The sequence below is a fragment of the Medicago sativa genome, chromosome 2, assembly GCF_051527215.1.
Source record: "Medicago sativa cultivar Bolivia chromosome 2, Bolivia_mono, whole genome shotgun sequence".
Classification (NCBI taxonomy): Eukaryota; Viridiplantae; Streptophyta; class Magnoliopsida; order Fabales; family Fabaceae; genus Medicago; species Medicago sativa.
Genome location: NC_140750.1, coordinates 71,106,464 through 71,121,225, shown reverse-complemented (window position 1 = coordinate 71,121,225; position 14,762 = coordinate 71,106,464). Strand labels below are relative to the sequence as shown.

At 33.9% G+C, this 14,762-nt stretch overlaps 1 protein-coding gene across 1 annotated transcript; it reads right to left on the bottom strand.

Annotated features, from left to right (window-relative positions):
• Nucleotides 1-4,080: 4,080 nt before the first annotated feature.
• On the bottom strand, nt 4,081-14,607 carry UBP8 (ubiquitin-specific protease 8). Its single transcript, XM_085746248.1, has 13 exons — nt 14,375-14,607; nt 13,911-14,159; nt 12,911-13,052; nt 12,375-12,434; nt 12,175-12,270; nt 10,858-11,163; nt 10,592-10,732; nt 10,304-10,474; nt 8,163-8,426; nt 7,887-8,035; nt 6,121-6,657; nt 5,274-5,544; nt 4,081-4,913 (listed from the first exon to the last, which is right to left on the bottom strand). The coding sequence occupies exons 1-13, from the start codon at nt 14,464-14,466 to the stop codon at nt 4,779-4,781; spliced, it is 2,613 nt and encodes an 870-aa protein (XP_085602374.1). The 5' UTR covers nt 14,467-14,607; the 3' UTR covers nt 4,081-4,778.
• Nucleotides 14,608-14,762: the final 155 nt, after the last annotated feature.

The window sequence follows — 14,762 nt, the reverse complement described above, 5'->3', positions numbered from 1 at the left end:
TTAATATATGAATGAAGGATAGGAGATGACAGCGGTGGAACAAAATTGTAAGATAGGAAAACGTTAAAAGTAGAGAATCTGAAACGTCAAATCAGTTAAGTAGGTGGGGTGCAAGTGTGACTTGGATCTTGTTGGAAACAAAGAAAGATAGAGTAGCTAGATAGATGGGTGACTTGACTTTAATCTTTGTTTGCAGAAAACAATAATAAATGAATGTCTCTTCTCTCTCTCTCTGTATCAATTCGGACTGTCACTTACATTGTTGCCAATTTTTCAGTAGGACCATCCCACCCAAATAACCACAGATACAGATTCCTTCATCAACCAAACCAAACAATCTTTAACTTTTTCTTGCATTGCATTCCTACCTCTCACTCACTCACAATTTTGGTTGTATAAAACTTCTAATACAATTATCCATTTTTGTTCTCTGCATTTCAATTTATTTGTCATTTAAAGATTATTCATAAGTGGGCTTGGCCCTCAAAAAGAAAATTATTTAAGAAAATCAGTAATATAATTTTACAAAATTTGTAGAAAGAATTACTGCAAAACTGTCTTTAGAATCCTTTTAAATTTTCATAATTATCTAATGTATTGTTATATTTTCCTATACTATCATATACCTCCTTCCTCTATTTTTTTTATCAAAAGCTCCTTCTTCTTTTTTTTGAATCGGCCAATATTATTCACGACAAGTTGTACACAAAAAGTACCACTTGCGGCTAGAAAAACGGAAAAATACAAAAGCACCGTATATAGGCGGAGCTCAAAGAACCACCTAACAAACACACCAGTAGAGGCCAATAACACAAACCACCTCAAAAACCCCTTCCTTTATTACGTACTCTTTCACATATATATTAAAAAAATTACCGCCAACGAAAGTCGACTCAGTCAGTAAGAGATTGATTCATGCCCCGCAAAAAGCGTGTTCAACTTATGTTACCGTTGTTAAGAATTTTCATAATTATCTAATGTATTGTTATATTTTCCTATCCTATCATATGTGGAGTACTATGCTACCTCCTTCCTCTATATTTTTTTTTTTTTGTCAAAAACTCCATCCTTTATCATACGTACTCTTTCACATATACTCCCTCCGTCCTAAAATATAAGCAAAAAAATCTCATTTTCTTTGTATCAAAATATAAGCAAAAAACACCAACTTTTATGTTATTATTGTGTTTTTTCAAACAAATCATCTTTTCCAATATAAAATTAAATGCATGTTGCATTCAATTTGTTTCTCTTTTTATTTTCTCCATAATTTTTAACCAATGAGAATTATTTTTACATCTTTCCATGAAACTTATTCCAAGGAGAACACAAAAAATTATACCTCAAATCACTAAGTATTGGTTTTCTTAATAAGTGTGAATTAGTATTTTTTGCTTATAAAAAAAGACGGAGGGAGTATATTAGAAAAATTATCGTCAACGAAAGTCGACTCACTTAATAAGAGATTGATTCATACCTCACAAAAGCGTGAGTTCAACTCATGCAACCGCTATTAGAAATTTATTGATAGATACGTTATAATTACCTCTTTCATCGTCTAATATCCAACTCACCGAAACTTTTATCTATAAAAAATACATAGTATATCAAATTTGTTCATATTATTATATTAGATGTTATTACTTTGACGCATAATATAAATTATTTTGGTAAAACAGTATCTTATTTTATAGGGGAAATTGCATTCACCTCCCCCAAGGTCTATTAAAATGGCACTTACACCCCCTCTAGTTTTAAAATATACATTAACCTCCCTTAAGTTCTCATGAAATGGATAAACAACTCCCTTATCCTTTAACAGTGTTTATTTCACAGTTATGCTCTCTGCACGGCATCATCACACACTCATCTTTTGATCCCACTAACTAGTTTCTTCCTCTGTTTCTCGGTACTCTCTAGCCTATTTCATTCTGGTGTTCATATCATTTACTGATATGCTCTCATATTAATAGATAGGACCAAAGCATTTTTTTTGTCCTAAGATAATTACGGTTCTTTTTCTTCGACAATTTGGATGCTGGGGTGTAATAAAGAATCAAGACTAATTGTAACTTAAGTTGCAACTAAAATGAAAACAGGGGTGATGGTTGGTGGTGGTTCATGTGCATCAAATATTTGCCATATGATATACATTAACCTTCCTTCCAAACATTTTTTTTCAGAGTTACAGAATACATATATAATTTTAACAACTAATTACTTAAACCAATTAATTGATTTTCAAAAGTATATTTATGAGAGCAACTATAACGACGACGGGTACGGCAAGAACGGCGATGAGAACAACAACATGTACAAGTACAACCCAACTAAGAGAACGATGTTGTAAAAACGGCAAGAACGACGAAGACAATGATAGCGAGAATGCACGTCAACAAAGCAATGATGGGTGACAAGAGAGAAGAAGAGAGATACGAAAGGTTTCTATAGGGAGAATAGGACATGGTTTCTCATTGGTTGTGTTTTGAGAAAGAATAAGTTAAAGTTTTCATGACCTAACAACACGTTTTATATTCTGACGGCACTTGGACTGAATATGTAACGGAGGGGATGTATCTGATTATTTGCAAAATAGAGGGGAGATTAGTTGTATTTAGCTAAAACTTAGGGGAGGTTGTTATAATTTCCCCTATTTTATATATTGTATTACACCATCACTCAATTGTTAATTTTGATCTTTTATATCATTATTTATCATTCTCATATTTCTAATTTTTTTTTTCCTAATATTGTAATATCTTTTTCGCATACTGTCAATGAAGTTAATGAATAGTGATTTTAGAAAGTGAAACATATGGTTTGAAGTTGGCGGGTAACTTGGCCATCACTTCTCTTCCAGTGGAGATGTAATCTCTTCTCTCACGGGGGTGGGAATAGTGAAGTTTCTTAAATAAATCTGAGAATCGACATATTTTACATCTCCAAAAGGTGCTAGCTCTTATGGATTATGATCATCGGAAGTGTAACGTCAAACATGTTTATCGACTAACTAACTATAGTGCATATAAGCTTTACACATCTGGTCATGGAGGATAATTTGGCTTGGTGGAGATTGTTATTCCTCCTTCTTCTCTTTAGACTTTAGTTGTTACTGTTTGATTATTGTAGATCTTCTACGTACTTGTGTTATTGTTTAATGATTGTAGAGGGATCTCCATCCCTTGTTTAGCTCTTTAGCTTTCGTTGTTATTTTCAATATCTATATAAAAAAGCAAATAATAATTTTTATGAAATCGGCAATATTAAAAGGGAGAAGAGCAATTTTCCTAAACAAGTGACTAAATTGAGGCGTGAAAACGTCATAATACGTAATATCTAAATTTAAGGAGCAACCGAATTTGCTAGAGCATCCGCACACTGGTTAGCTTCTCAATACGAGTGTCGAACAACAATTTCCCAATCCAACTCAAGAAGAGAATGAATTTTGACTACGAAAGCTCTGCCCAAAGGACTGCCTTCTTTCTTACTATTAACGTTGACCACAAGAAGAGAATCCACATTAATCTCAACAGATCTGAACCTCAGACTTCTAGTATAAGAGAAATGCTACTTGTACAACGCTTCAGCTGTGTTCATATGGGATAATAATCTCCAAGGCTTTTTTTTATCAAAAATATCCAAACTTATCCTTCGATTGCCGTTATAGTTAATTGAATGATATATTTCAATTATCCAGTCTTAAATATAAGTGAGAAACACGATCCGCCAACATCCAGCATAAACTAAGAAGCGTCGAGGATAACAGTGTTACTCAAATCCAGGGTTGCTATGAGAACGAAAACACAATTTATCGGTCGATCATAGCTATCCAACTGAAAAACATCAAATTCGCACACTTGGTTCGTACAAGTTTCTTGTTTTATTCACTTTCTTTTCGCCTACAGTGATAAATATTTTATTGATCCAAGACTGAAACCAGTAACAGTCTTAGAATGGTTATCTTGGGAGCACTAATATAGGTTACACAAAAGGAGATACAACTTCTATTCAGTCTCATAGTTTCCAAACTCGAGAAGAAAAAACACACAAGATAATATACAATTAAGATGGATCACAAAATTTGAACTCTTTGAAGAAAATATCGAAGCTCATTTAAACAAATATTCATTTCCAAAAGAATATATGAATTTCAGTCACGCCACATTCTGATTACCATAAAGAAAATCAAAATGTTGACATCGTCCTGATTTAACTACAGAAGTTTGAACTGACTATCAATGAATTCAAAATCGCTTACGGAAGCTAATGAACATAATTCGAATAAAAATATAAATGGACAGGATCCGTTCCAGCTCTTCAAAACAGAATTCTCTTTACATGGATAGACATTTGTAAACAATATGCTTTGATCCAATAGGTATGTTCCTCACCTTAGTTTTTACTATGTTAGTCTTCCTTAGTATACTGTTCTAAGTTTTAAAGTAACCATTTCCCTGGTGAAACTCCAACTAGTCTAAACTGTAAAAGTATATGACAAAAGAATGCTAACTTGTCAAGTATACTTGTAAGAAGACTCAAAAAGGGGCCAGTTCAGTGCACCATGCACTCGACATTGTAGGGTTTGAAAACGTTTGGATTTACATGATCTTAACTGCATGAGCAGAAACTATTTCTGTAACTGGATCCTCTGAAGACCAGGTCACAGGGAAGGAATCTTATCTTTGCACCAGGGTTCACCCTCTGTACAGTTGTAAGACTGTGATGGGAATAATGTGAATAAATGGTATCTAGCTTCAATTTGCTGTTCGAACTATATGCTACTCTCTTCTCTCTGTTAATACTTCTGAAACTCTTCTGTAGAAAAGAACATAGGCAGCTGAAGACTTTATCTTCTCCTTGCTGATGGGATAGACACGGCTATCATCAAAGTCATACCATTGATCACCACCATGCTACATTAAAAACAAGAGCAGAGGAACATGAGGAAGAATATTAACAGTTGCTTAAAGAGCTGTTTATTTAATTTTTATGTATAATAAAAGCCATCAACAATTTCATAAAGAACATAGTTATGTCAACCACATATGAACAATTTTTCATAATATTTAGTGAAAAGGCCAACGAATAGAGGCATAAAACTCAATCCACAGTTAAGGCAAAAATAATGAGTTGTCAAAGTCTTAAACTGTTATTAACGTTTCTAGAAATTCAGTATGTTCTATTGATTTCTCAGTCATAACCCAAATTACATGCTTAAAAATGAAGAGGATAAATATTTTTAAAAAAAAAAAAAAAAAAAAACAGGTACTTACATGTACAAATGCAGTATAATGACCACCCCCCATGCTTCCAAAATGGTTACTGATAGCATAAAGTGTGTAATGATAAGACTTCTGGTTCCCATGGGTAATATAAGCTGACAAATCAAGATTATCCACAGGGAAGTCAACCAATGTCTCCAGCTTGTTTTTCATGAATCGACTATATTGAAACCTCTTGAGATGAATGACCAAAATTTCAGGAAGTCTCCAAAGATCTAACTTCTTGCTAGCTTGACGATGATTTTTACAGCCAGGACAATACCTAACATTACAGAAAACTGCACCTTAGATACTAGTAAGGCTGAAAGATATGTAATTCATGAAGAATGGCCATGTTCCAAGTGTATATCCCTAGTATATAGAACATAAAAACAAAAGACCAGAAATAGTTAAATGAAGTGTTGACACAGCAATACTTTTAGACGAAGTCTAGCAATCATGTTTTCCCAGATCGTGTTTAAAAGTTTAACATTAAGAAAACAGAAATCCAGTCTAAACATAAAGATATTAGATAATATAACAGAAGGGAAAATATAAAGAAAATAATTATATTGAAATTTTATCTGAAGATAAAAGTATAAATAGAACCGTTAAAAAAAGAAGTGTAAATAGAAATCTAGATAATTATAAAACAAACACCTGCCCCTGCCAAGTGTAATAGCAGACATCATAGTAGAGTTATGAGTTGAAAATATAAATGCTGTGCTCATATGCGTCTGAAACTAAAATTATTTGCTATGTATAATAATCCCATCCATTTTAAAATATTTCTTAGATTGAAAAAAGAGCGACAGGCATGCACATCAAAGTTCTTTATATCATAAACACAGTAACTAACCACATGTCTTCTGGTCCAAGAGGTTCTTCTTGCAAGAATGTTTCAAGGCACTTATACAGAGAGACTGGTTCTTGAGGTCTCTTTGCTAAAAAGCTAGACTTGCAGACCTCAGGCAACGAACTAGAAAGCTGGGTGTCATATTTTTTAATCTGTTTTTCTGACCAACATACAAGCACGTGCAGCGGATTTAACCCTCCATTTATTGTAAGTGGCTCATTCATTAATATTTTGGAATTCTTGACAGTCCCCTTATCATCTGTTATGTAGAACTCCATTTCTCCATCTGAAGGCGTATCTAACCCATTTACAATGGTATCTGAACCAGAATCTGCAACCCCTTCAATTTCCGCAACTTCTTCCGTTCTCTCAGACACAACACAACTCTCTAAAGTTTCTTCGATCGAATCTTGTAATGGATGGAACCAATTCAGATACAAATTGCGGAGATCAGATCCATTTACAATATTACAGAGACTAGCCACAATAGGAATTCCAAATGCCTTCCAATTTGGAGCCAATTTCCCATAGATATATTGCCTGACAGAATTATATCAAATACAATCTTTATAAGGCAAGGAAATAACAAATGTGACCATAAAGAATTCCATGTAAAGTCTTTATGTGAATCTTAAGGGAATGATATAGTATTCGATTATAAGTCAGAAAAGCTTCGTGAAACAACTCAGCTTGCAAATGACTCGATATCCTTTTATTATTCTAAAAAAGATGCCGTGCTTGATATTGCATTTGCTACCAACAGATTTCAGAACCTCAGTACACAAAATAATGGGAGGGAGGGTAGAACCTCTCTCAAGGCCTTGTAAATAAAACTTGAAAAACTATTGGATTACAATGAACTGGACAATGCAATATGTGATTTTGAACAAATAGATCAGGTAAATGAAATGGTAAAGAGAGGACCATTGATTAGAGATCTAGCCAAAAGTACAAAAGAAAAAAATCAGGTTTGAAACTATTAATTAAAATTATACAAAAACATGGTAACTTAGATTAACATCATAACAAAAGTCTTCCCAATACTACAAGCTTTTAAATAATTAATTAATTTACATTTAACCATCACTGTGGAATTAAATATCAGAATCAAAATTCTATTTAATGAACTCATTGAAAATTATCCTTTTCAATGTTTAAAGGCTAACCAATTTGGGAAATACTATATGTAAGTCCGGGACTGCTCGAGAATTATCAAACAAGTTTGATGAAATTAAGACTACTCACAAACAAACATTCTCCTACGGAAATTTTAATTCAGATTAATTGGGTGCAACTGTTTGACTTTTGCATACAACTTAATTGCATTGAAAGCAAGATATCTCAATAAGTACGAATTAGAAAAACCCTAGTTTGGATGAATTTAATCATAATGAAAAGCTACGACACTAACAATGCAACCATCAAACTGCATCTAGATAAAATAAATAAAACTTTTAGGGTCAGCTCAAATTTTTTTCTCCAAAGTTTTGTGGACATCGGTTAAAGTCAGTTGATAATCAATGTGTTTGAGGTAAAAAAATTGTACATATGTTCCCAGTTTTTCCAGTTAAAAGGTTCGGCTGTCAGGACTACTTTCTAGAAAAGTTGCTTGTAATTGTATTCAACTATTGTAGCCTAAGATTGATTTTGAGTGTTCAACAGAAACAGCTCATGACATTCAACAGTGTGCATAACAAAAAACAACAAAAAAAAAAAGGTAGCTCTTTCATGTTATAATTACTTTTGTCATCAGAAACATATTGACTTACTCCTCCATTCGTTGATTTATAAAGACGACGAGAGGGGCGTCCCCATTATCGTTCGGAAATCGGTAAGCAACTAGTTTGTCAGCATCTCTGATCAATGATAATGAATCAGCTGGATCTTCAAGGAAACGTATGATGCGGTTGTTGTATACCTGTATCAGACCCTAGCTTCAGACATCATAGCTTTTTGCAAGATTGAAATGTATCAATAAAGAAATTCTAAGTAGAGGGGAACTGAGTTCAAATTTGAGTTTAAACAAATAAGTTAAAAGTATATACCTCGGCTACTAATAAGGTCTCGTCAGGTCCCAAAGAGCATGCAGTGCTAAGAGCACGAGTAAGATCTTCAAATTTTCCATGTTTTGGAACAGAAATTGTATATGGTGATAATTGAGACATTCCATCACAAGTGTTACTAACAACGGTTAAAGTCATTGTCCGCATTGTTGTTGAAGGTAGGGGCAATGATAAGTACATGAATGGATCAAATGTCACAGACACCTTCCTACAAACAGGACAAACTAACGTTGATTTATATTGGCCCTGCATAAAATGGTGAATGTGACCCACAAAGTAAAGAGTTACCATTAGGAAGAATAAGTAACCAAAATATTCCACATGAACATAATAAAGACAGCAAAGTTCATCTCAAAGAAATCTTTACAAAAAAGGAAAAAGCAGTCTTCTAGAAACAGGAAAGGAGCACAGAGCATTTTCTCATGAATTAAAAATCTAGCACGTGTTCTTAATATATTCCAACTCCTAACACATTTAACTACTACTACCATAAATTCCTATCCATTTTAGATTCCATAAATTGTCAAGATTAAAAGACCACTTAAAAGTAACAGCATTCAGCATCAAATGCATATTTATAAAAAAAGTATTACGACTTGATATCGTAATATCCTTGATCATTTATGAAAGCCTCAATGGTTATTGTTCAATTTTCCCACCTCTCACATAAACCCATTATTCTTGCAAGATATGTCCCAACACACACACTTAAAGAAGTTAACTGTAATTTTCAAAACCAATTCAATTGTATCATATGATACAATTATCAACATGATACATGTGATGTGAAACTTATATTTGAAGTGTACAGAAATTAGATGACTAAATGATCTGTCCTAAATAATACATTGTCTGTATATATCATCAAGATTCTCTTGGATTGACAATAATCAAGCTGTGTTTAATTGAACTTGTGAATTTGGCATGACAGACAGAAATAAGAACCTCACTCATAGTCACAGCCAATTTTTTAAAAGTTTAAACTCATTAAGCAACTGTTTTTTTCTAAATTTGTAAATGTCCAAGTAATTATGAATGTGCATTATATATCTCAGGTTTTTATATTGGGACTAACTCATCCTTACAAGAATGGCTTGTAAGGTGAGGGATGCTTAAGCTTTTCTAAATTTGTAAATGTGCAAGTAATTATGAATGTGCATTATGTGTCTCAGGTTTTTATTTTGTAAATGTGCAAGTAATTATGAATGTGCATTATGTGTCTCAGGTTTTTATATTGGGCCTAACTCATCCTTACAAAAATGGCTTGTAAGATGAGGGCTGCTTAAGCTTTATAAACACTACACAGGTCATATCTCTAAGCAATGAAACCCCTTCACACCATGAAGGAAACACAAATGCCGCAATTGGATGGCTAGGGGCAGGCCGCAATTGGATGGCTAGGGGCAGGCCGCAATGAAGGCGGAATTTCCAACAATAAGTGTTACAATTAGTAACATGTTAATATTTCTACACTGTACAGATTCTCAGATTACTGCTAATCAATTAGGCATTAATGTATTTACTTGTAACGCAAATATAAATGCAAGTTTGCGTGATCTGAGTTAGACACACAAAATTACAAATTCTATATGGTATCAGTAGTCATATTATCCTAGGGTTACTGTTCATTCATTTTTTCATTAAGCTGTTCTAGTGATCTTCCTTTTAAGCACCATTTTCCATCAGTACCGGCTGTGTTCAGCAGTTGCACCTGTTCCTGTCAGATCCAACACCGACTGCCACCACAGATCGAATTGGAAACCTCCGGAAAGCACAATAGTGCTTTCCCCACCACCCCCATGCACCGTCACTGTCCAGGCGCATTGTGTACAGCTTAAGGAGGAGTGTTAAAATTAGTTATCTGTTAATATTCCTAGAATGTACAGATTCCCAAATTAGTGTCGATCAATTACGCGTTCAGTTTATTTATTTGTATGTAACACCGTTATAAATACAAGGTAATCTAACCTAAGTTAGACACACAATTACAAACTCTAAGATAAGTTTCTGTAAGAAACTATAGATTTATCAACAACCATGACACTAAGAGGTTCTTCCCATCATGTATCATTTATGTATCAATAATCAAGTAAAAATTTGCATAAAATGAGATGAGTACATACTTGGCACACATCAACAATGACTGAATCATTGCGAGCCAAATGATAATTCCAATATTCATCGGCAACTTCTTCATCTGGTCGACCATCTCCATCCTTTGCTTCTACGTAAGGCTTACATTTAACACGATTTAAATCTTCATGAAGTCCGTCCAATAAAAATGCAAGAAGCTCCTGTTGAGAAAGAAAGATACATACGCAAATATTGTAGACAATGTAAGGATGCATGGAACATGAACCTTGTAAAGCCAAAAGCTTAAGACATAGAAAGAAAGGGCCAGATTCACTAACTTGGGAATCATGCTGATTAAACCCACTAAACTGAGGTGCAAATCTGGCAAGCTTTGATTTGAACATCCTTGGTGCCACAGGACTTGCGCCAGGAGCCCATAACTTCCTAAGTAAATCTCCAAACGCCGACGCTATCTCACCCTGGCAAAGAAAAGCCGAGAAAGGAATATTTAGTGACAGACATCATAAGTGTAAAAGTATCCCAGCCAGAAAATCCTGACACATAAAACTAATAGATTATGGGTAATGAATAAATAGTCACATACGTTCATGCCCAATGGGTTGTCAGAATTGATTTCTCTACTATAATCTTCCAGAAAATAGTCAACAAGCTTCGGCGTATGTGTTAAGCACTGAAGGGAACTGTTCATAAAGCAAGTATTTCCTAGGTTTTGTAATCCAGTTAGTCCCAAGGAACCAGCTTCACCGGGGCCTAAACAGAATGTCAAAGAACTCGCACGCGTACAATCAGCAGTACCATTCATCTTCATTGAAGCACTGCCAGAATCTTTTTTCCCTTCCCTACATCTCATTGAGTCTGACAACCCATAAACTTGCAATTCCAGAAGATTCTGTATGTATCGACATAGTAAAAGTTAGTATGGCTCATAAGGGAATTCAATCACATTCACAGCCAATAGTTCTCATAAGATACTGTCATTATTGTAAATTTTGATAAAATCCATAAAGAGGGACACACAAGACAAGGTATCAGAATAAAAAACAATTTAAAATACTCAGAAATTTGAATAACAATCACTTAATGCATTTATGCATACAGGTACAATAAGGTAGATTCGAATATAACACTCTTGCATCCCTCGACAAATCTAATGTAAAAGGTCAATTCTCACTACAGGACACAGGTTGATACTTGAAATAAAGCAGGAATACAGAATGTCAAAACTTAACATTCAGAATTACAAACAAAAACTTGTGAGAAAAAAGCATAAAAAGAAGAGAGAGAGAGAGAGAGAGAGAGAGAGAAATCGTTGTATAAGGAAAATCTGAAGGAAATAAGTAACTTCTTAAAAAAAAAAAACTATAGTAAACAATTGTCCAAAATCCAAACTAATATTTGATCACATGTAAATAAATTCAACTGTAATTAGACCTTAACTATTCTATCCTGCACATTTACTGAATAGTGTTTGCAATATAGCAATCAAATATCACGCATCAATATAGAAATACCAATTAACACAGATCATATGCTCATAATAGTCTCTACATAGCTATCAAAGACCTACGTAATAATTACAAATAAAGGAACCCAAGCAAGAGTCATAGGGAGAAGAAACACAGTGCTTGTCGTGTACAATAGGACCTGCATTCTAAACTTGATGCAGTTCCTTTTCTATAAATTTAAAAACATGTATCTATCAACTACCCAAAACTCTCAATCTGCAAAAATTGTAATCTTAGACAGAATGCTTAATCATCAAAGGGTTGTGGAACATAACAGATACTCATCACTGACATTGGAAAAAGGGAAAGGTTTGAATCAAATTTCAACCTAAAAAGTTAAATTACAAAGACAGGCATGAATGAAAACATATTAATTAAAATCTTATACCGCATACCTCCTGATCAGACTGCCTTTGAGAGTCTGTGGGCACATGATTTTCGCCATCCCTAAAAAGCAAGGTTATATGACCTGAATAGTCCAAAATGCGTAACTGTACAATAATATGCACCAAAGTTGTCAATTTAGTTCAGTAACAGTTGAATTGTCCAATCACAAACACACATAAGTAGAACTGTAAATATAATATTGCATTACCATCTCTGAATCCACACTGAACAGTTTGCAGGCTCTTTTATAAAGCTCAACTGTATTGTCCTAAAAAGAATGAAATGAGTGTGAAGAGCCGATAGAATTTGAATAATAAGATGATGATGAACAAATAAAATCCATGATTTCTTCGTGATGTGTGAATTATAAGCACTTGTGTTGAATCAAATTATCCGATATTGAATATACACTTGTATTGTGTTTAACATTGTCTTCAAAAACTATAGGTCTTAGCCCCATCCAAACACAATGTTTCACCTGAATGAGGAATGAATAATACGAATGCTTCATCTCAACCAGTCCTTTAATGAGTATAAAACAACAATGATAGAGGACATCTAATGTATGTCGTGTGTACCTAACATCTCAGTTCTCACTTCTCAGTATTCCATGAAACAACATAACTACACATATTTACCAAATTAAATGCCTTACCACTAGTTACATCATGGACAGGAAACATGCTAAAAATAAATTGAAAGGGGGGAGGTAGCCACAACTAAAAGAGAGACACAATAATATACCTTTTTGCTTATTCTTACTTCAAAGGAATTTGTTTCCCTTTGAACAGAAAGCCTGAGCTGTAAAGGATATACATCTCCCATATCAGTGTCGGTTGCTGAAAAGCCTTTGTCATCTTTCGTTGCATTTTTTGAATCACTATGCCTAAATGAAATATCAAAGCATGTGAGAATGAAGATATGAAGATGTAAGTACAGAACAAACTACATATGGTGGATTTCAGAAAACTTTCGTCAGTTGCATCAAGAAGCATGAACTACGAACTATTTCTTATTGCGAGTCAACAACTAAAAATCGAAACTTGCAAAAACAGCAATAAATCTCTGATCCACTTATTAAGGAACATACTATTTGCTACTGGAAATTCTAAATCACGAGTATAAACAAAGACAGATATGCTAATTTAGTTATTCACGAATCCAAAATCAGTAATATGTCCTTATGAACTGATTTCATTAATCATCAATCATCAAATTTACGTATAACTAACATGCCGGTTGTTTTAAAGTTCGAGAGTCACGTGTATTATATATACGCCATGCAGAACAGTCAAGTGTTACTCATTTAGGCGATAATCACATATTAATGGGCAAGTGAGCCATTTCTATACAAAATTGGTTGGAGAGCGAACTAACATAGAAGAATAAATACCGAAAATAGTTCAGCAATTAACACAAAAAATAATGACTGCACTAGCCTTCTCATCCACAACATCAGTCCCTAAAGTATAATTCATTTTCCAACGAAACAGAGTAATTAATAACGTCAAAAAACAGGACCATAGATACGAACGGCTAGAATAGTTTCATAAATCGCAAAGTATCAATCCAACTACCTAAATCACACAAAGTTATAAGATCATAAATCTAAACCATATATGGAAATAAAAATGCCGCATCATGGAACAATCTAACTTGAACCTAATTCAGTTCAACTTTAAATTTCCATCATTGCTCACACAAAAATCAGATATAAAACAACAGAAACGAATAAGGCACTCACCACTTGAGTGCCTGCAACCACATGTCACCAGAAACCAAAGCAAAATCCCTTCCAGAAACACCCACTTCACCGTTTTCCAAAGCGTTCCGCGATTCTTCCTCTCTCTGAAGATTAAACACGAGATCTGAGCTGAAGATGTTATTAATTATCTTCATAGGACCGTATGATGAACCCGGCGAAGATGCATATACAATCCCCTTCTTCTTATCCAAATCCACTGGCATTGCATCTTGTGCATCCTTCCACCACCTGAAACACACACACACACACATAAAATCATTCATCATTCATCAATGCTCTTCACAGTTCACACATTCAATCAATTTCTTCAAATCAATTCACACAAACTCAAATCACATCAAAATCATAAGAAATCAAAGTGAATCACAAAAGTAAAATCATTTGATTAAAAACAAAAAAACTTCGAAATTATGAAATTGAATCGAGTTTGTATGAACCCTAACCTGTGAGGAACGAAATAGACTCGTTGATTGTTGTTGTTGTTTGAGTCTGGTTTTTGAGTGTTACCTGAAGAATCGTCTGAGGAACACTCCATTGTAGGGAAATAGATTTAAAATTCGGTTCGAAAAATGGAGATTATGATTTCAACATTTAAGAGAGAGAGAGAGAAAGGAATGGGATTAGAGAGATTGAAGAAGTAACGCAAGTGAAAGAATGCAATGCAAATTGCAAGAATGAAGAAAAATACAATACTAGTGTGTCATATGCGTTTCGAAAATTTTATTACACATCATTTTCTTCGCCAACAAATCAAACATTTAAGACAGTACTTTTTTTTTTGGTCATGAAAAAGGTGTGTGTTTGTGTTTTTTTTATGTGTTTTTTTTTTTT

What these genes read in the sequence shown, in the direction of transcription:
- UBP8 (XM_085746248.1), bottom strand. Translation starts at nt 14,466, where the DNA reads ATGGAGTGTTCCTCAGACGATTCTTCAGGTAACACTCAAAAACCAGAC. An exon ending in AAAGGCAGTCTGATCAGGAG is followed by an intron (nt 11,164 to 12,174) that starts GTATGCGGTATA and finishes CGATACATACAG; the next exon opens with AATCTTCTGGAATTGCAAGT. An exon ending in ATAAATCAACGAATGGAGGA is followed by an intron (nt 6,658 to 7,886) that starts GTAAGTCAATAT and finishes TAATTCTGTCAG; the next exon opens with GCAATATATCTATGGGAAAT.